Here is a 23,449-nt window from a genome sequence, read left to right as displayed (position 1 = left end):
CAGGCGTTCTTTGTAATACCAAATTATGTTTCATTTAAATATCTAAAACTGAAAAATGCCTTCATATAAACTGTTTAGACCAATGCAAAACAATGATGCAGTACTACATTTTAAATTTTCATAGTGCTGTAAAAAGAGCTGTTAGAGGACAGACACGCTCGATTATTCAACAGCCTTGTAATGTGACAGAATTTTGTAAAACTGCAAACGAGAGTTATGGAACCTGCACAATGCATGTCAGCTTTCCAGAATGGACAAGCGTGTGAAGTTTTAATCCATTCCAATTTGAGGGTACCCAGCTAGCAGCTTACATACAGAACTTAACCAAAAAAATGCTAAGTCGAAAAAGAGGCATTATTAAGTAAAAATACAAAGTAGAGTTATGAAACTTGTGCAATACATGCCAAATCATAACAGTGAACAAGTGTGTGAAGTTTCAACTCATTCCAGTAAGTGGTACTGAGATACCAGCTTTCATATACAAACTTTACCAAAAATTTAAAAATCAGAAAGGAGCACAATTTTTGAAAATTGCAAAACAGAGTTATGGAACATGTGCAATGCAGGCCAGATGATCTAAGTGAATAGGTGCATGAACTTTTAATACATTTCCATTAATAGGTTCTGAAATAACCAGCAAAAAAGGCATACTTTTGTAAAGGCAATTGAACCTGTGCAATGTAAGTCAGTTCTTATGGCCCACATATTTTTATCAAAGTTTTTTTTTTAAATATTGATCGTAGTTTTAAAACAGTATGTAGTTTTACTTTTGTCAAATTGTCACAATGCCCTACACAGTTTTACACATATTTGTTTTCTTTATAATTTTAAAATTCTTTGATATGACATAATTTCTTTTCCAAACTTTGGTCACTAAAATGATATATGTGTACTTAAATATTGGTGCTAAAACAGATTTGCCTCTAAGACAGCTTCCAATCACTCCAGATGTCAAAAATTACTTCATTACACCTTTATGTCTGACAACTTCATTGTTAACTTCTTATGTTTTTGTTATCACGTTTTGATATCCTTCTTATGTTTTTGTTATCACTTTTTGATATCCAAAAGCCAAACACCTCTACAAGATGTGATAGGAAATCAAAATTCAATTAAGTGTATCAGTTTTATATAGGAAAAAGGTGATACTGTAAAACAAGAGATCACAGAGTGATCTTGGCGCCCACCATTGAGCCATTTTTGAATGTTCCAAATTTCAAGACTAGCTCAAGGTCAAAATCAAGGTCAAAGTTCATTTCGGTACACAAAACTGTGCATGTGGTCCATGCAGGTGGTCCAAATTTGAAAGCTGTATCTTAAGAAATGTGAAAGTAGGTCACTAGATCAATTTCAAGGTTAAAGTTCATTTCTGTACACAGAACTATGCATGTGCTTCAAATTTGAAGGCTGTAGCTTGAGAAATGTGAAAGTAGGTACTAGGTAAAAATCAAGGTCAAATTTCAATTCAGAACACAAAACTATGCAAGTGGTCCAAATTTGAAGCATGTAGCTTCAGAAATGTGGAAGTAGGTCACTAGGTCAATTTCAAGGTCAAAGTTCATTTCGGTACACAAAACTATGCATGTGGTCCAAATTTGAAGGCTGTAGCTTGAGAAATGTAAATGTAGGTCACTAGGTCAAAATGAAGGTCAAATTGCATTTCGGAACACAAAACTATGCATGTGGTCCAAATTTGAAGCCTGTACCTTCAAAAATGTGAAAGTAGGTCACTAGGTCAATGTCAAGATCAAAGTTTGTTTTGGTATCTTCTTCATAAGCCCAATCATGCTACCAAGTTTTATGATACTGGTCAAGTAGTTCTCAAGTTAGTGAGCAGAAACAGTTTCAAGGTTCAGGGTCCTGTGACTTTGACCCTTTGACTTACAGACACCCAAAACAATGAATTGTATCATGTTTTAAAGTTGTGGGTCAAGTGATTCTCAAGTTGCTATCCAGCTATTTGTTCTTTGACCTCTAACTGTGATCTTGACCTTGGATCTCGTGACCCAGGTCATCTATTCTGCATGTCAACAATTTATGTTTATTTTGTGAAAATCTTCGAAGTTCTTTAAAAAATAAAGAGTTCACACAATGTTAAGTCATCTGACGTTTGACCTCCAAGTGTGACCTTGATCTTGGACCATGTTGTGTGCTCTGCACATCATGCTGATGAGGTAAACAACTTATGTTGATCTGATGAAAATCTTCCAAGCTGTTTAAACAATATAGAGCGAAACCAAAGGTAAGCTATTTGCTAGTTTTGTAAAAATCTTCCAAACACATACAGAACGGGCACAAAGATAAGCTGCATGGCTGTTGATATCTAAATGTGAGCCTGACCTTAAACTTCAAGCCGTCAAAAGAATAATTATCTCAGTAACAACAGAACAGATCACAGTCATACCTTAAACCAAGAGCTTTGTTCTTATGATTACTTGAATGCGTGTCTTCAGATATGACTTATTTTCAAAGTTTTATTAGGTGCATACTAGTATACGGTCTTGCATGCGATGTAAATCATCGTGAGGGTATTTTCAACAGCTCTGTGGATACATTGGTCGAGAGGGCTAAGACGCTTTCGAAAGGAAGTGAATACCCCGGATTCAATTCCTGACTACTCTTACTGCGGTGTCCTTGGGCAAGGCACTTTATCACGATTGCATCAGTCTACCCAGATAGGAGTAGGTACCAGTAAATTGCTGGAGGTAAGGAATAATTGGTTTTAAATGTTCTTGAAATAGGTCGCTCAAAAGCTCTGCAGAGTTTATGTTCATTGTTTCCCAAAGCGACGGTAAATAAAATTGACATTTACCTTTATCGCCAAATTGTCAGGGAGATGCCGTTCAAAGCACATTTGAACAGCCCACATACCGTCTTTTAAGGAATGTGACACCGTTTGTTACACATCATTTGAAATGTATTTATACTGTCTTTCAAATACATTATTGCTCAGGTTCCTATCTTGGATGTTAAATACGTAGATCATTAAATCTTCTACAATAAGTCTTTGGGGATACCATTCGGAGCATTTCGAATTGTACATAGACACTTTCTCAGTGAATGTGACGCCATTAGCCATACTGCATTTAAAAAGGCATTTATATTTCCTTTCAAATGCTTTAGGCTCAAAGTGCTTTCTTGGGCATGAATTTGATATATCATTTAATCTTGCACCTTAAGTCTCATGGGAGAACGCCCTTCGGAACCCTTTTAAACAGCCCACATATCTCTCAGGAAATGTGACACCACTTGTTATGCATCATTTTAAAGGTATTTATACTTTCTTTGAAATGCATGAAGGCCCAAGTTCCTATCTTGGTGATAAATTAGGTTGATCATGCAATCTCCTGCCGTAAGTATTATGGAAAAAAGCCGATCAGAGCCTTTTGAACATCCCACAGACCCTCTTTCGGGGATTGTGACACCACTTGCCATACATTACTTTAGAGTTATTTATATTGACATTCACTGAATTTAGGTTCATATTTCTATCTTATGGATAACTTTGGTATTTCATTCAATCTTCCACCTTAAGTCTTCTTGGGTAACGCCGTTCGCAGCATTTTAAACAGTACACAGACCATCATCTTTCAGGGAATGTGACACCACTTGTTATAAATCATTTTAAATGTAGTTATACTGTCTTTTAAATGCATTAAAGCTCAGGTTCCTATCAGACCTTTCTAACGTAAACGTAATTACGAAACGGAATACTGAATTCGTAAAATTTTAGGCTAATTTGTGGTCTAGGGGAGACAATTTCATCCAATAGTAATGCAATAGTATCTCCCTTAGACCATTATTTGAAAATAATATTTACGAATTCAGTATTCCGTTTCCGATTTACGTTTACATTAGAAAGGTCTATTAACAACTAGGTAGATCATGGAATCTTCTACCGTAAGTATTACACAGAAAAAGCCGTTCAGATCCTTTTAAACATCCCACAGACCTTCTTTCAGGAAATGTAACGTCATTTGTCAAACATCATCTTGAAGGTACTTACATTGTCTTTTAACCCTTAGCCTGCTGGCGGCAAGTGATTCTGCCTTTGCGACCAGCGCAGACCAAGATCAGCCTGCACATCCGTACTGTCCAAATTGAAAGATGGATAAGTTCATTACAGAAATTTAGAAGGGTAAGGGTTAAACACATTTACGCACAAATTCCTTTCTTAGGAAAAAATAGGGCATATTATAAGATATATTGTACCTTAGTTATTCCTAGAAAATCGTCGTTCGGAGCATTTTTATCAGCCCACAGACCATCAGAAACATAAAACCGCAGGTTCCTATCTTCCGGATGAATTAGATAGACCATCCAATCGTCTACTGTTAGTATTGAGACGAAAACGCCGTTCAGAGCACTTAGAACATCCCAGATCCTCTTTCTGGGAATGTGACACCATTTGCATTACATCATTTTAGAAGTATTTATATTGTCTTTCAGACGCATTCAGATCTTGGAAATGAATAGGATAGATGATTTAATCTTGTACCTCAAGTATTGTGAAAGGAACGCCGTTCTGAGTACATTTAACAGTCCACAGATACTTTCTCAGTGAATGTGACATCATTTGACATACGTCATTTTAAATGTATTTATATCTCATTTCAAATGCATTAAGGCACAAGGTGCTATCTTGGGTATGAATATGATAGAACATTCAGTCTGTTACGTTACGTCTTCTTAGAGAACACCGGTCGGGGCACTTTTGAAGATCCCACAGACACTCTTTCAGGGAGTGTGACACCACTGGCCATACATCATTTTAGAGGTATTTGCATTGTCTTTCGACCGAATTCAATCTTTCATTTTTAGTCTTCTTGGAAAATAACGGCATTTCTCTTCTGACACCATACGTACAAAATTGTTTATTACACCCTGTCCATCCTCAAAGTATACCCTTTGAATTATGTGCATTTTATTACTGTTTGCCAGCTACGTGTGCGCTGTCAGGATTATCTTGACGATTCCGCCATGTTTGGTGTTATTTTCTCTCACTGTCACGTGATGTTTGCAAGGTGCTCGCTGAACGAAATCCCGTTGATTTATCAACCGGAAAACCGTTATCATAACGCATAACATTTCAATATAACTACATGATAGTTAGGGCTTTGATATTTTGAACCGAAACCACAGACGATTTTCATTTTTTTTCCCCGTATAAGTCTATATAAACCATGTGATCCCCAGGGCGGGGCCATATTTGACCCTAGGGGGATAATAAGAGGATCTCTAGATAATGCCTTTATTCTAATTAGTTTTTATCTGCCTAAAATCTAGGATGGATAGCCTTTAGTTTTATTTCTATAGTTTTATAGTAAAATACCACAGACTCTACCGGGGATCGAACCCCGGACCTCGTGATCTGAAGGCGGACACTCTAACCACGTCGCTAAAGGGTTAACCCAACAGCAAGGCTGTTGGAAGTGGCCTTATATACCTACAACCACTACACTCCTCTCCTCTCTAACATTGAAGGACCAGGCATCAACTGAACCGCCTATCAATTTCTAGCCTGAGGCATCAACTGAACCTCCTATCAGTTTCTAGCCCGAGGCGTCAACTGAACCTACTATCAATTTCTAGCCTCATCCAAATGCATGAATCTGTATCCCATCCTCGTCGCCATTGTAGTAAAATACCACAGACTCTACCGGGGGTCGAACCCCGGACCTCGTGATCTGAAGGCGGACACTCTAACCACGTCGCTAGAGGGTTAACCCAACAGCAAGGCTGTTGGAAGTGGCCTTATATACCTACAACCACTACAGTTTTGCGGCCAACGCAATAATATATTTTTAGGAGTCTTTCGCTCTGAATAATGATTATTATTTGCTTTTCTTATGTAGTTATATTGAAATGTTATGTGGAATGTAAGAAAATGGTTGATTGTAACTGATGATATTCGGAATGGTTACTTATTATGGTCATTTTCAAATAAAAATTGGGCAGTTTGACTTGTAATAACTATTTTCAGGGGGTCGAACGTAAAGTGTTGTTGTGGGAGCCTTTATGTGAGGAGCTGTTGTTGTGGGAGTCAAAATGGCGGAAAATGACTTTTTTTTTTGTCGAGAATTTTCTGAAAACTTCGTAAGTGTAACTTTGTTTGCAGTTTTCTTTTAATTTCAATATAGCCAGTCCAGAGAGCTATGTTTTTGCTTAATCGGCACCAATCATTAGCTAAATGAACAGAAAAGTTATTGAAGGCACCAGTTGGCTGATTGGAGTAATATTTTGAAAGACCTTCACTTTTTTTTCTCCATTTTAACGTATCTAAATCCTACTCATGCCTTTATGTTGTTAACTATGATTAATCACTTGCCAATTAAGAAATTCATCCAATTTTCACGCTCATAAATACATTTATCGCCGATTATTTTACCTTTATGTATGTTATGTTGTTGTGGGGATGACTTTATGACAATTTTTGGGAAGGTTCAATCAGCATATATTTTTTACGGTAAATCAATTTCTGGTTCATGTTAATCAGGTATTTGTGTATGTCCTCAAGCATATCTACACAATTCAGTGCAAACTAATATAAGAGAAGAAGACATAACTGCATTGAACGTATCAACATGGTAACTTACGACGTTTTCCTTCTGGTTCCTGTAACTCAGGGTTTGTACCTGGAATAAAGAAAAAGAGTATAAAACAAAGTAACAGAGCAGTGTCAATGAAACATATGACTGCCAGACTTATCAACGCTACCTTAATATCTAAATTCTTGAAATAAATAGATTGATGATGTGCATTAAAGTGACATATGGTCCATCACGAAAAGTACTATTAAAAGTGAACACGGTAAAATCGCAACATCAAGAAACCTTGACATAATTCCACAACTGAATAAGAATTATATAACGATTTTACACAATGTACTTAATACAACCATACATTAAATTAAACAGCCATATTTCTAAAATAGCTTGTCCAGTGTCTTACTATAAGAAGAGTGAATATTGCAAAGCAACTTTTGAAGGTGAATGTTTTTACCTTTTGGAAATTACCATTTTGTTCCATAAATATCCTATGTTATGGCAGACAGTTTTCTTTCCTTAAAGGTTAACACAGTATTAATCTATTATTACTTAAGCGCAAAAGGAACATGTGTGACATGGTTTTTCAAAGTATTAATAGAAGAAATATAAACTCATCTGTGTGTCTTTATCATTAAATTCTGATTGGCTAGTGTTTCAGTTGAAGGAAAAAAAATGTAAATATGTTATTCATTAATGCAAAGGTAATTTATGTTTGGTAGCCAGGATAGATGCATTCTAACAACATTCGAAATATATACAATTAAACACACCTTTATTCCCTTTAAACGCCTCATCTAGTTTTTTCTCCAAGACGCGTTTGTCTTCACCCTTTTCGATACCTTCCAGAAATTCGAACAACCACTTCTGATTCGTCTTTATCAGACATTTCTTAAAATTGTTGTAACAACATTTTCCCTTAGACCTGACTTTTTCCAAAATTTTCCTATTCATGTCTGATGTAATTTTTTCATCCTGTGTAAAACATTCAACTTACAATATATAAAGAACTGGTTTCTACATGTCATTCTGGTAGATAGTTTATACAAGATAAGTTTTTGTCATGGAATAGAAAATTTCATGCGTAACTAGGCAACACACACATCATTAAGGTTCAGATTTCACAAATGAAAAAAAAAGTACTGACTGCACGTGTTTGGCAAATATATCACAAAACTTTAAAAAGAAAGAAAACTACAAGATAATGAAATGTATGATGCATGATGCATGAACACTCTTAAACAGGAATATCTAAATTTGTTATATCTGTCATCCAAAGTATTTGGAATTCCCTTTTATTTTTATAAATATTATTCAACCTTTTACTACTATTAATCAACAAGGGAATTACAAATACTTACCTTAATATCCCTTGTTTCTCGATAACCGAATAACATATCGTTCTTTACAAAACAGTCAAGTATAGGAACTGGATTCATGTAATCTACAAATTTTGGGAAAGCGCTCTTTATGTAAGTCTTGAATTTGTCTAGCTCTCTATGATCAGCCGATTCTGTAACCTCTTCATCTAAAAGAGACGCAAAAGGTTAAAACTTTGAATAAACAATTTGGAATAAAGATCATTTTTACAAATCTTAAGTCGAAAAGGGACCATAACTCCACCGAGAATTGGTGGGTTGTAAACCGAATAAAACTTCGCCTGTATTATCTAATCATGTACCTGTGTTCTAAAATGAACTCAATCGATTCGTCCTTTCAAGAATAATCAAAAGGACACTGACAGTAAGCAGAAGTTTAAGTTGCAAAATAAAAAAATCATCATCCTGTATCTGGACCTTATGATTATATCCTTGATTACCAGAGGAGAAGTAAATCTACCCAGCATCCTTTCATGAATTATCACAGGCAAACTGACGGACGGATGACCTATATTGGGCATTTCTTTTATTATAAAGTACCCAAAAAGCGACAGAAAGTATCCAATAGGCAGTACGGAAAAAATAGAATTTACCATTTCCTATGTCATAAGTACCGAATAAATGTTCTCTCGTTTGCTCGGACAGAAGGATGGACGCTCTCACAAACGGACAATCGTTGGGCATTTCTTATGTTACAAAGTACCTAACAAGCGACGGAAAGTGCCATATAGGAAGTAAGGAATGAATAGAATTTACCGTTTCCTATTGAATTTGAAGCCATTCTTTAATATACATCTGTACTGTTATTTAATTCACACTGCATGTTTATCATGTTTATGCTTCATATACACATTTTAGCGACTCACATACGTTTTCACTTCAACCAATCAGAATAGTTTTGTAATGTAAAACGGAACTTTACTAGGGAAGTTCATTCAAGTTTTTGGTTGCGGGTTTACACCGCTACAGTCCGTGTATGATAACTTCGGAGTGACGTCACGTTTGTTTATGTTTTCTGGACTTATAGAACTAACAAAATAGGTAGAGCAGCTTACATAAACAATAATATTGGGTATATTTTATTGCAACACGTCTGTCAGTCCCGGTAGCTCAGTGGTTAGGCATTAGTCTTTGAAATATCGAATATTGCGGGCCGTAGGCTCGAATCGAGGAGAGTGTTGTTGTTTTTTTTTTTTGGTTTCTCTTTCAGGAGAACCACCATAATCATTCATTTCTCCTGGAATATATTTTTATTTATTTAGATAGAAATGTTATTGAATTAATTTCTGTTTAAAGGGGACCAAGTATTAGCTCTGTGTAAACACATCGTATTATGAATGCATAGTTACGAAAACACTCGGAAATTTCGTGCAGGTTAAATTCCTCTCTGGTATATTGCCAGTATTAGTGTAGTCAACATGTCCGAGGCGTCCTCGTATTGTTTGCAAAGAGAAACACTGTTCAGTATAAGAATGATGCTTAATGCATACTACAAAATATTCTGAAGGTTATTTCAAGCATCATCATTTTTCATATTTCAGTTCGTTATTGTGTACCGTAGTGCTGTATAACTGCATTTCGAATATTTTCAATTGTCTTTGAAAAAAAATGTAACTAAAACGTAGATAAAAAGCAAGGATTTAAAAAAAAGTATAAATCACGGTGGGATTCGAACCAACGCGACAATGGAAATATGAAAGAATCGCACATGTAAGGCTAACGCTCTACGACCGGTACTAATCTTCTACTTCAAAGTAAGCGGTTCAGTTAGTAGTATATATAAAAGTGTTTACTTAGATTAGAGATAATTATCGATTACCCTCCTGACTTGGACTCGTCCAAATAGTCACTCCGAAGTTATCAGACACGGACTTGTACCAAAGTTATAAGTGTACTTCTGACAATCATATAGAATCTTTATTTTCATGTGCTACAAAAAAAATAGTCCGATTCATTAATAATGCGGATGAATTCAACCTGTATCCATTCACACAAACCATTTAGTTTATATAAGATCTATCAATGATAAGGTATTCCAGCCAATAGTTAATCACTTATCTCCAACTTGCAATATAAGGTCAGTCAGATATGAAGCATATTTGTATTTGTTTCTCATACATGTATATTTATAAACTTGCATTTGCTTCGTTACCAACAGATCAGATATACTATAGTACAATTTGTAGTCCGGAGTATTCCCCAGCAATCACTGGCTGGAATTCATTGAAACTTCAATCCCAATAGGAGATGCACAACATTATTATCCGTGACGATTTGAAAAAGAAATTGTGTTTGAAATCATTCGTCCTCCACCTCTGATAATTTATGTTGGGAAGTTGGCAGTTACTTGCGGAGAACTGGCCCAGTGTTCACAAAACAGTTTTTGGTCTCAGCTGAGTTTGAGTTTGAAATTTTGATACCAGTTTTACTAAAACTTCAAGGTTAAATTTGAACTGAGACTGACCATCAAACTCAGCTGAGACTGAAAATGTTTTGTGAACACGGGGCCAGGTTAGTACTGGTAAAGAATTCAGGAACACTGATTAGGTTAACTGCCCGCCGTTACATGACTGAAATACTGTTGAAAAACGGCGTTAAACCCAAAACTAACAAACAAACAAACAAGCAAACCACATTATTATCTTCATGTTTTGTTTAGATGAGTTACTGCCTTTTGATTACTCAACATGAGTAAACTATAGCGCCATTATCTTCAATGAATTGCACTTTTGTTCTTTTAATATGTAATATTTAATGCAAATTTTGGGAAGCATCCATCCATTTTTTTACTGATATTTTCTTGTTACATTTTGTACAGGTGCCATGTCATTTTTAATAGACAAACTGTAAATGCAAATGTTCTTTGCTTTATCCTAGCTGTAAATGAAATGTATTGAGGTACACAACAGTTCATAATTCTACCAAAACCCGCAACCATCAGACATCTCAAGGCTTTGATTTCTGTAACGTTGATAAAACTATAATCTACGCGTTCTTTCTCAAAGATAAAAAATATTGAAGAAATGTTACCGGTAAACAATGGAAGATAAACTACCACTTGTTCAATAACTATAGTACACATTTACCGAACTGCGCGTTTTAGGTGAGAAATGCACGACTGAAATCGGTAAGTATAATTTCCCGTTCATGACCGTGGTTCGGGGTAGGGTATAACATGTACAGAGGCATTTTCTTTCTGGTCTGCTGCCAATGTCTTTATGCACCAAAATAGTATGTAATGTGTGTAAGTGTTTAACAGCGTTCTAGGAGAAATGTAATTTTTCGCAACTGTGTTGACAACTTGTTACTATATTGTAGTACCATAGAACTCGCAAAGCTGACTGATTATACATCTTTTTTTCCATTTTCCTTATTTTCATATAAAATGCTGCAAAATTTAATGCACTTGGAGTAAAACTGTTTATTTTACTGATGGTGTGCGCATTGATATACTGTATGGTTACAATGTAAACATATTTTCTATACAAGTCCGACAGATAGGAATCACGAATAAAATGTTCCAGTGTTACATTTAAATGACTTCCAATTATTCAAATTATGAAAATAATGCTTACCATGTTGTCTTAATTTTTTCAAAACTGTAATGTATACAGCTCTATATTTTGTATGTAATTATGTGTAGCGTTCTCTACCTTGAAAATTATCATGTCACTTGATATGAAGAGTTAGATTTTAAAAAACATATATAATTTCTGTATTTTTTAAATCGTCCTAGAAATACGGTGCACACCGCGGATATTTCGTATGTTAGATACCTTGTTTACTCAAATTGTGTTCTCCCTTGTTCTTGTATATCAATGATTACATATTGTGTAGTAAATATGTGGATTAATTTTCATTTTGAAAACCGTTTTGTCCAAAACATGAAATGATGCTTTACCATGTACCAAGTTCTTTTCTCTCTCTTTTTTTTTTAAAGAAAAAACAAAAAACAAATGGAATATATCTCAGAAACTGGTATATACCATTATCTCATGGTCTACTACCATGTTTATTAAAATCATGTCCCTTGGGATTTTACATTTTAAGAGTTGAATAAATGAATACTCGGAAAAGTTCTCTCAATTCTTCAAGTATCATCAAAAATAAATGATTCATGACAACGTCATGTGAAGACATCAAGCCCAATTTTGTCTCTTTTTTTCTATTTTACATGCGCTGAAACATTACTTGCCGCGTACCTGAGTTTTAAGCTGCCTTTTCTTTTAAAAATCAGTGTTGAACGGAGACAAGAGATAGCAGTTTGTGTTTTGAATCGGAAATCAAGGAAAGAGACAAATGCTCTGCTTCAAAAAGGTTTAAGGGATATTTGCCCTGAAGAAGAAAATCAAATTTTTTTAGTGGAACGGAACGTTTCAAAGTGGCCAGGGGAAAATTGCTGACGGCTCGTGGTACAGACATGAAAATAATGTTTAGTTACGTTTTATAGAATAAAGAGTTCCCTGATACGGCATCATAATTCAGTGTCCAATTTCTTTAATACGACAGAAATATCACATGAACAGTATTTATTCGACGAAAGGTGTAAAAATGCATTTGATGGCGATAAACATTGAATCAATGGTAATCGTGAGTCGTATTCATTAATTGTGTTTCGGATGATACCATCATAATGACGTTAGGCCGCTTCTGAGGTGGCGACGACAAGTAAATATTGCGCATGTTCTTAAATATAAAATAAGATATTCGCTTTTAATATGTTTATATTGTCATATTTTCAAATTTTAGGAAAATGGAACCAGAGCAGAAATAAAGAAATGCGAGTATATTTCCCGGAATCTATTGAGCATCCCTCATATACTTAAGAAATAATATGTCTGATTTAGTGATTTGTCGCTGAATAAATCATTGTTTGGAGTTCACATGCGAAGGAATTATATCACGAGGGCGCAGCCCGAGTGATATAATAAGACGCATCTGAACGACAAAACAATGATTTCATTCCATAGCAAATCACTAAATGAGAGATATTATTTCGATTCTAACACGTTACAAAGCATGTACTTTAATTTTGCCCGTTTTCAATCGGTCTCTTTTCCAGCGCGCCGCTGTGCCGTTTGACACCATGACGTAATGATTGTGACGTTAGAGCAGTGAGTTGTTGTATAATAATTCACTGTTTTCAGCCTTCTTTGTTTAATAGGAAAATTAATCTGATCGTGTTAGAATAGTAGATATACATTTTTTTGAAATCGTACAGACTTTACCTAAGATATTTTGTATCTGACATTATGTACTGTCTACCATGAAATGAGTACCATATTAACTCAATTTATGCATCCTGGTTTTTGCGTATTAATTGTAACATGTAATTATCTTTATTGACAATTCAAGATTCAGATATACAAAAAATTAGTAGTATATAACATTTTGTATAATAGCTCCCATATTTTTCATTCAAATAATTACCCCCGGGATCATTTATTTTAAGAGTTAAACATTTGTAAAAACTGAATCTGAAATTTATTTTGACTATAAAATTAAGCCTCCAACTAAAATATTTCGTATGCAGCATCCATTTTATTGCCATGCAAACATGTTTTACCATTTATCGAGTATGACTTGAAACAATTTTACATTTCTAAATTGAACTTGATTGCTTTTCGTGTTTAAAGAGCCTCAGTAATGATTTTTGCACTACATGTGCGTTTGCTATCTAATTGACTATGTCCCGTTGTGAGTGATATAGGCTCGTCGTTGCCATATTATTTATATTTTTGCGGAAGCAAAGAATCATATTCTAAACTTCCTTTCATAAAGACTTGATCCTTATAGGTTATTAGATTTGTATCGAAAAATATGCACGAGTTCTCTAGCGGAAATATTGCGCGACTTTAAGAGCGCAATATCATTCCGCGAAAGAACGAGTGCACATTTCTCGATGCAAATCTAATAACTTTTTATTACATACGCATCTATACTTATAACTATTACATAAATGATATAAATGTATTCTTTAGCTTGAGTAAAACTGAAAATGTCGTCGTTTAAGAAGTTTAACCCCAGCGCGATGGAAACATGAAACTGACGTCACAAATGACGTCACAAACCCGATATGAAATTTGACTGTGACGTCAATATGGAAATGTATTGACGTGACGCTTCAAGTTTCATTTAAACTTAATGGAGATTACAAATAAGTATGTAATAATGGCACATACACAATTATATAAACAATAGGAACAGAAGCTACAAGTCTATTCATTCTTTACGTCTTTTTCATAATTATGTATCATGATGTCACACGAGATGTTGTAGTGTTTTCTTACTTAGGCTCCACCAGTGTTTCTCCGTCATGGTCAGTGTGTTACCATTTGGTTTCAGGGATGTTTAACTATCACTTTCTTCCGCCATGAATATCACACAACTACTTTATTCCTTCACCGACACCAATCAACATATGACACGTCTTGGAAATGTATACGTCTTCTCTCACAAGCGCTTCTCTCTGTAAATCTACCTTTTATTGTCTGGAGATGTCGAGTTAAATCCAGGTCCAGTAAGTCAAAATTCGGACCTAAATTTAGATTCTTATACTAAACTTACTACCGCTGGTCTTAGCGTTATGCATCTAAACATTCAAAGTTTGAAACCGAAAACTGACCTCCTTACAGTTGAAGCCGAACCTATAAAATACTAACTTTCTAAGAAACTCGGCTAAACTCTAACCCTAACATACCTGATGATCTTTACATAAAAATTCTAAACCACCTTTTAGATGCGACAGAAGGGATCGAGGCGGCGAACGGGTCGCTATGAATGTCCGTGACATGAAACAGGCTGTTGAACGTAAAGACCTACACATGAATAACCTTGAAGCCCGTTGGATTGAAGTCCATATTAATCAGCGAAAACTACTCATAGGTGGAATATACCGTCCTCCTCATTCTAATAATACTCAGAACACAGTCTTGATCAAGCGTTCACTGGTCAATTCAATGATATATTAGTTACAGGCGACTTCAACATTAACGTATTTGCCTCTCCTCCTAATAGAATGAGTAGACTTATTGACACTTGTAACGCCGAGCAGTTGATTTCGACTCCTACTTATTTTACTGAGCACTCTCTTCTTGACCTCATGTTTGTCAACAACCCTGGCCACATTCTTTCTAGTTTTGTCGCTGGTCCCTTTACTCCGGATCTTTTTCGCTTTCACTGTCTTATTGGTACTGTTCTCAAATTCCACAAACCCAAACAGTCAACTTATAAACGTCACATATTGTTATATGATAAAGGGGACTATCCTAAATATAGAAACAAGCTTAACACAACGGACTGGAACTCCATCGTAGATTGCGACAATCTTCATGAAAATGTAGATTAAATAGCTGATGCTACTCTTAAAGAAGCTGCTGATAGCATCCCGAACAAATCGATCGATCACAGATAGACTTGATGACGTCTCTGGATCAAAAAAAAGATGATCACATGATCATACGTAAGCGAAATCGGGGTATCACACTTAATAATTTTCTTCATGGAGACGAGCATCTTGCATGCTGAAACAACAAATTGAACATCCTACGTGCCCAGAGCTAAAATAGCGGCCCCTAAGAGATTCGGCACATGACAGAAACACTTCTGGTGGTATTCTGCACTACATTATTCCCTTCCGTGACATCATGACCCATATCAAGTAAGTTTGTTTCTATTTTATTTCATATTCACTTCAGTTCGGGTTAATATGCTATTGTTAAATACTTTACAAATTTGAAAAACAACGAATAAGTTATTATAATAAGTTATGCGGCAAAATGTAAACGTAATGATCTTATTTTTTGCCTATGGTTCATTTTATTACTATTGTCACTAATTTACATTTACTTTCCCGTCGAAAAAGTGCAATGATTATATGGCCAACTCCATCAGGGAAAGGAATTAATATAAGCATTTATTTGGTTTCATTCATAAATGTAGTTTGCACAATTACTATGTTACTTGATTGAAAGAAATAAAGTATGTTTAAACTAAAAGTCCGTGACTCAAAGTCAACTATTTTTGAGGTACATGCATCACAAACTTTTATAATTTATGTATGCATAGTTTTGAGAGCCATGACTTTGGTCTGACTGACAGAAATCCAGAACAAAATCCCAGCTGCAAAACTTCACATGTTGAATAATGTTCCTGAAATGTTTTACAATACTGGGTCAAATTCTTTACGAGATGCGTGTGACACAAACCTAGGCCCTTTTTTTCGGCGAACGCCGTCTAAGAACGAATTCGTGACCTGGACTTACCCATGCCACGTGGCTTAGGAGTTGATAACGCATTTACAATTTTAATGCTACGTTCCGATCAGTATATTTAGCAAGAATATTGATATATCTAAATATGATAAGTTTAATTAATATAATAAAACCCGGTTAAAATACCAACAAATATCAAGTTACAGAGAGAGCTGAATACAGTCTACGTATCACATGAATAAGGGTGTGATTAGCCGATTCTAGGTAGAGAAGTGTCTTCCAGAGCTGTGACTGCCATTTGTTGTAAAAAACACGAAACAAAATTGCACCACTATGAAACCTTTGTGAAAATTTAAAAGAGAACCATTTTAATTGTTAAAGTGTCTTGTTTAGTTTTGCTATTTGCAAAATGTTAGATAGATGATAGAATAACACAAATGACATGAAAACCTCATAAACTTTCTGTCATATTACAATTCACCGACCATCTTTTTTAAATATATTTCTTGTTATGCATATATTTGGTCAATGGTCATAACTCTAAGCTTGCTGCGTGAGATCTGAATTAAAACCCCTTTTGTTTAACTTCTCGTGCTGAATAACAATCCTGTGAGTTGATGACTTTGGGTCAAATACTTTTTTAAAAATGAACGACACAAATTCGGACGAATGGACGGGCGGACGGACGGACAAGGGCAAGATAGACTCTTCACAGGCAAAGGTAAAATTGGTCAGAAACATGTTTCTTTTTATTTTCAGTAACAGTAACCTTTACCACAGCGGACACAAAAGAAAGACTTTTTTGACCTACTGAAATGACTTTACGAGACGGCTTAGGGCTGAAACTGACACGGGTTGTTCTATTTTAGGGCCAAAGTGACATAACAAACCTTAATGTTTTGTCAGCTACCTACAAACCAAGTTTCATCGCAATATCTTCATCCTGTATAAAGCAACCCTGAACAACAATTTTGAAACAGCTGATGCTAGAGCTGTGGGTATTGTGCACTGCACTCCTCCTCATGGCAACCTACCCGTATTTCAAATTTAAAGCCATTACCTGTTATTGTAAAACTACCAATTAGGCAATATAGGTCGGTCGCGAATTTAAACTTAAGGCAAAATGAATGTTTTTTTTAATGCTAAAGCCTAATTGATATTTATAAGTATTATTAAAAAGGTAGTCAACATTAGATACTGTATCACGTATGTCAGCTACGATTATTGGGTCCATGTACTTAATAAAGATGGTAAATTATGCATTCAAAATTATGCCGATCACCATTGGATACCTTTGTTTGTTTAATTCCAACGTCCTTATTCTATTTACCTGCACTTTTGTCTTTAGGTTCGCCTTTACAATCAATATTAGAGTCATCTTTTCCTTCTATAACATCATCAAGATCTTTGGACATATCAACCACAAGTAAGTATATCGCTCGGCGAGAGAGAAAAACCTGATGGGTTGAATAATACACTTCTTGTCCAGCGAAGTCCCATATGGAAAGCTCACCGGTTTGTCCTTGTACTTTATCATCTTGTCCACATTCAGCTATCAATTTCTTAAGTGTAAAAAATAAAAAAGGAAATACGTTTTATTTAGATGAAAAATGTTGACACTGTCTATTTTCAATTAAAAATCACAAGGGTGAATGCTTAGATGACATTGAAAATTAAATGGTTCTCTAAAGTTGTCACCTTTTGATAAAGATCTTCGTAATGAATTTCTAAGAATTATGTAGATGAGACGTCTGTGTGTATGCAATGAAATTTGTCATATAGTATTTAGATATCAAATTGATTTTAGCTCAATTGTAACGCAAGCCTCAAAATTATTTGAATCATTCTTACTCTTGGAAATGTACCTACAATCTACAAGTTAAGTGACCAACACTTACTTTAAGCAATAGCCCACCACTCTCGTAAAATGTATAGTATTAAAATGGCATTGTTATATATTTTAGTATTAGTGACTTCAGTTGTGGAATCTAAAACACGAGATCATAAGAGAGATGTGTGATAAGTTGGTAACAATAAAAAAGATATCTTTTGTTCTTGTGACTTTGACTTTTGAGTTTTGATCCTCTAACCTAAAATCAAATGGGATCTGCCCCTAATGGTAGTTGGTTATTGTGTAAAGTTTGAGTACTGTAGTTATTATACTTTCTGATACAGAGTCCAGAAATAAAAAGGCAAACTCGGATCCCTGTGTCAACTGGAATCTTCTGTTTTGAGCTAAACTTCAAAAAATGTCTTGGAACTAACCCTTTAGAATGTTGCACTTCCAAATTTCCTTTGTGTTGAAAGATCACCCATGTGACACTTGAGATGGAAAAATGTCAACATCACACATGTCAAAATCTTTTAAGGACAAAATGCTTTAGAGCAGTTAGCAGAGAAGGGATTTTCATTATTATTGACCTAATATATTACATGGAATTTATAGCAGACCGGAAACCGTGATATGAACCTAAAACAGTTACTCCATGTTCAAGTTATTTCAAAATTAAACTACAAAAATTATAACTACCGAGTTTATGTTTTATTTGATATAAAAATATTGTTTCATATACTCACAATAATCTTTAGCTGAACGTCAAACAGTGTTGTTCAGTGTATATTTTGGTTAGCACTGAATAACAGTGAAGGTACCTGCTATCCATTAACAAAACCCATGAAAATGATCGCGCAAATAACGGCTGTCGGAGTTACGTCTTTGATACAACCGTTTTATGAACAACCCTTTCATAGTCGTAATTGATAACTGATGAGAGAGTAGAACATACGTTACTCCATATCTATTTCAATGTTAGACGCTTTCCCTGCTAGCGTCATAAAGATAAATATTCTGACCAAGTCTCTTAAAGAAAGGGGCATAATGTGGCCTCCAGAGTTTTGACAAGCGTTTCCTTTGATCGAATGACCCTACATAAACCAGACTCTAACTTGACCTTAAGGTCAGTCATCAAGACAAACACTCTGACCAGTTCTCATGAGTTTCAAACTTAAAATATGGTCTCTAGAGTGTAAACAAGAATTTTCTTTGATCTGGCCTAGGGACCTAGTTTTGACTCCACATGACCAATTTCCGAACTTGGCCTTGAGATCATCTATAATCACATTCTGACCAAGTTTAAAGAAGATAGGGCCATAAATGAGGCCTCTCGAATGTTAACAAGCTTTTCCTTTGATTTGACCCGGTGAACTAGTTTTTGACCCACATGACCTATATTCAAACCTGACCTAGAGGTCTTCAAGACAAAAATTCTGACAATGTCTCATGAGTTTCAAACTTGATCTGTGAACTCTACAGTGTTAACAAGATTATCCTTTGATCTGGCCTACTGACCCCACATGACCAAGTTTCAAACTATACCTATAGCTCATCAAGACAAACATTCTGACCAAATTTCATAAAGATCGGATCACAATTGTTGCCTCTAAAGTGTTAACAAGGCGCGCACGACGCATGACGGTAGAGCTAAAAAGCCCATGTTAAAGCCCATGTTAAAAATAATACAAGAGAGGCAAAATGGCCCTAGATCGCTCACCTGAATTCAATGTATACTTGAACAGTTTTGAAAGATAATTATGAAAGGACAAAATCTGTTACATTATTCTGAAATAGTATATTTGTATAATCTTCATAAAGGGCAGTTTCTGACAATGATATTTTGTAAGGCCCATTATATACATAAAGGGAAAAGTGACCACGCCCCCTGGCGGCCATGTTTTTGATGAATCAGAATATTTTGAACAATCTTCATAAAGGGTCACAAAAGGAACATCTGTGTAAAATTATTTTAAAACTGGGCCTGCTGTTTCTGACAAGAAGATGTCTAAAGTTTCCAGTATATACAAAATATGGAAAAAGGGACCAAGGCCACTGGTGGCCTAGTTTTTGAAGTGTCAAAATAATCTTGGTAGAGGCTCATAAAAAGTTGCATGAAATAGTCTTAAAATCGGGCTATCAGTTTAAAACAAGAAGATTTTTAAAGTTTCCAATATATACACATAGTTAAATGTGACCAAGTCCTTGGTAACGTTTAGGTGGTATTGCATTTACAACTTGTCTGACCCCGATTGTTTCGTGAATGACTACAGTCTCGTGCAACTCGTGGAAACCGAGTTATGAAAAGTAAATTAGAGCAATCAAGGACATGTTATAAATGGTATAAAAGTGAGGATATTTGTATTTTTGTCGAGTTTTGATCATTGACATTCATGCTGTGTTTTAGTTATTTATATGAATGAGATTTGAAATTTATCCCTATCTGTCGCAGATTTGCAAATTATTTTTGTTGGTGTGTTTATGGACTCTATGTGTTATGTTTAAGTATACTCCGCTGTATCTTTTGTCTGAATTCGTTGTGTAAGTCCGTGTGCTATTTTTGAGTAGAGCTGTTTTCATGCAGAAATTGTTTTTCACGATGTTCTTGATTTTATTGTTCTTTGAATGTCATGTGATTTTTAAGCGGGAAAATTATATATAAATAGCCGAATTGCGAGTTTATAAAGTAGGAATAAAAGTCTTTCGCTTGGTTACTAAAATTGCTGTTCATTTAGAATTTAAAATATTTGGAATTTATTAAAAGTCATTGAAAGGTACCTGTGTTTCTTATCTCAATAAAAAAAAGCAGTTGTCATAAAGTTACCAACGTGGCATGAAGAAAAAATAACTTCGCCACACTATCTATGTCTATATTGTACTGCTTAACAATCGTTAACGATTATGACTAGCAGGTGCGTTTTCAGGGATAACTTTTAAAATAGTAAAAACACAGAAGTTATGTGCATCACAAAGATTAAGTAAAAGAACTATTTTACAGGCCAGATTAAAAGTAAAAGCAGTATACACCTGGGAAAAAAGGAGTAAGCATGATAGTGTGTCCTTGAATGCAGTATCAAATAGTTCAAGTTTCTAGTTCTTGTAAGATGATTGTGGTCAACAAAACCAAGGTGGTATTGGATTTTATACAACATAGTAACTGCACTGATCTTCTGGCGTTGTTCTAGGGTTTGCGTAGTCATGTCAAGCATTTCAATGAACGTAATCAATATATTACAGGTAAACTTCTTCAGCAAGGCTACCGTTATTACAAATTGCGTAAATATTTTGCTAAATTTTATTATCGTAATTCTGATTTAGTTTTAAAATTCAATAGTAATTTAAAGACACTTCTGCGAGAAGGTATTTCTAAACCCGTTTTTTATGGGGATGTGGTTTACAAACTTCGTAAGATCTTGGGTCACGGTAATTTTCCAAATGTATTTGGAAAGATTATCAAACGTTTTATTAAAAGAAGTTACGACCCAACTGTTTTGAGACATACCGCATGTTTAGTGTTCAACCCGTTTACAGTTGGACACTACGCTTCCCTCTTTGATTGCGTCTGACGGAAGAGGGGGAGGACTCTATGATAAGCAGTTTTTAAATCCTACCAGGACTGAACTGTTTTGATATTTGTCTTCTGGTCTGTTTCGTCGGGCCCTTAAGGGTGTTTCTCTTGTTGCTCTGTCTTCTGAAAAGGCATTGAGTACATACGTTTTTGGTTCTTAAGGTTTGTTTTTTATATATTTATACACGAGCATTTTTGTGTTTTACATGCCATGCCTTTTTGTTTCCATTACGTGTGTTAGAGATTCACCTGTAGGGGATTACTTTTATTTACACTGTCCCATGTTTTTGGAACATGGTGGGGGTAAGAGTGAGGTTAGGTGCACCATAAACCGGTTTAAGCTTCCCAGTGGTGTTTTTGCAACTGACCGTTCCAAGGCGGTGCCCCACTGTGTTCCTTTGTTTGTTCGTTTCGTCTTATGTGTTGGCTTTGTGTGCGTGTGTGTTGTTCGTTTTGTCCTTATGTGTTGGCATTGGGTGTGTGTGTATGTGTGTGTGTGGTGCACGCGTCTGCGTGCTGGGGGTTTCGTTTTGAGGAGGCTACGTTTTTGGTGCATGGCATTCCCTGTTTGATATTTTTCTTTGTTTTTTTTTTTTGCGACTTGCTGCAGAACTTTGAACTTGCTCTATTTTGATGGTTAGGTATTTTTGCCATAGATGCCATATGGTGGAACAGTACTCTAACTGGTGTTCTTACATAAGTTCTTTGATTCTTTTATTTGGTGTTTTGACATTTCGTTTGAGGAATAGCGAACAGTGCAGACCATGATCAGACTGCACGGATATGCAGGCTGATCTTGGTCTTCACTGGTCGCAAAGGCAGAATCACTTGCTGCCTGCAGGCTAAAAGTTAAGAAAATACATTTTCAAAAGTTTGTTCAATGTGTTTTAATATTTAAGTGCATTGTATTCGGTGAAAACCAAGTTGAAAATTGACAATGGAATCATTTTTAGGCCCTTATTGCAAGCAACTCGACTTCTGTAACAATAAATATTCAATCTATTAAGGGGAATATGCTCTTTTAGTTTTTTAAATGTGGCATTTCTTGACCACCATATATTTCCATATGCACTACTTTGTAAACAAACTAAATACTAGGTTTCAGCTTAGGTATGCAAAATAAAAATAAAGATAGTGAACTTAATTCACTTTTTTTTAATCAGAATCTGTAGTATATTGATAAATGTTTAGTCAAGGTAAAGTGCTATAATTTTCACATAAAAAGTTATTGTTGACATTGAATGTACACACTATTCGTATGTAATTCAAAAATAACTTTCTTATTAGAACTTTTTCATCTTTATTTTAGTGAGCATTCCTTTGTGTACTAATAACAGTTGAAACAGTATCCATTTCATGTACCAAAACTCGGTACTTTTTTGCAGACAAATTCTATCTTACCCCACCCACTTTTTTCTAATTTCAAAGTCTGCGTCCCCTTAAAGCTTGGAAATTATCTGTCTAAGATAATTCCCGTTCTGGCAGTTTTAAAGGAAAACTCGCTGTTGAAAAAGCTGAACAGAACAGGATGCGCGATTGATGGTGAAAGATAAAACGCTATGTAGGAACCTTATCTGCTCCCTGAGGAGCAAAAGAAACAACGCATTAAATGTGCCCGGGAACTTTTGAAAACATACTAAAGCTGTGATAGTCAGGTTATTTTTCTAACTTGCTAACAAATGAAGAAACCTGGGTGCACATGTTTTAGCCACAGAGATGGGCTGATAATAAAAAATGTAAATGAAAAGATAAAAAAAACGCCCCTGTTTTGCCAAGAGAACCATAATTTCGGAAAGGAATTGTTTTCTTCAATGCTAGTGGGCCAGTCGTTCAAGTGTCTTTTCCATCTAGTCTTACAGTCACTTGATGATCCTACGAGAGTTCTGTACTGAAGAAAGTGAAAAAGTTTTACA

At 35.2% G+C, this 23,449-nt stretch overlaps 1 protein-coding gene across 4 annotated transcripts in view; it reads right to left on the bottom strand.

Moving 5' to 3' along the window:
• LOC123526993 (uncharacterized) overlaps positions 1 to 23,449 on the bottom strand; it is a 154,216-nt gene that overhangs the window by 65,221 nt on the left and 65,546 nt on the right. For all 4 annotated transcript variants that reach the window (XM_053523722.1, XM_053523720.1, XM_053523723.1 and 1 more), the window contains 4 exons: positions 17,468 to 17,699; positions 7,907 to 8,073; positions 7,319 to 7,520; positions 6,597 to 6,635 (listed from right to left, as the gene is read on the bottom strand). In XM_053523722.1, the coding sequence (XP_053379697.1) occupies positions 6,597 to 6,635; positions 7,319 to 7,520; positions 7,907 to 8,073; positions 17,468 to 17,699 (640 nt within the window). The remainder of the gene's footprint in view (positions 1 to 6,596; positions 6,636 to 7,318; positions 7,521 to 7,906; positions 8,074 to 17,467; positions 17,700 to 23,449) is intronic.

Source organism: Mercenaria mercenaria, chromosome 14 (assembly GCF_021730395.1).
Source record: "Mercenaria mercenaria strain notata chromosome 14, MADL_Memer_1, whole genome shotgun sequence".
In the NCBI taxonomy this organism is placed as follows: domain Eukaryota; kingdom Metazoa; phylum Mollusca; class Bivalvia; order Venerida; family Veneridae; genus Mercenaria; species Mercenaria mercenaria.
The sequence above is the reverse complement of the archived record's forward strand: the minus strand, read 5'-3'. Positions and strand labels throughout refer to the sequence as shown.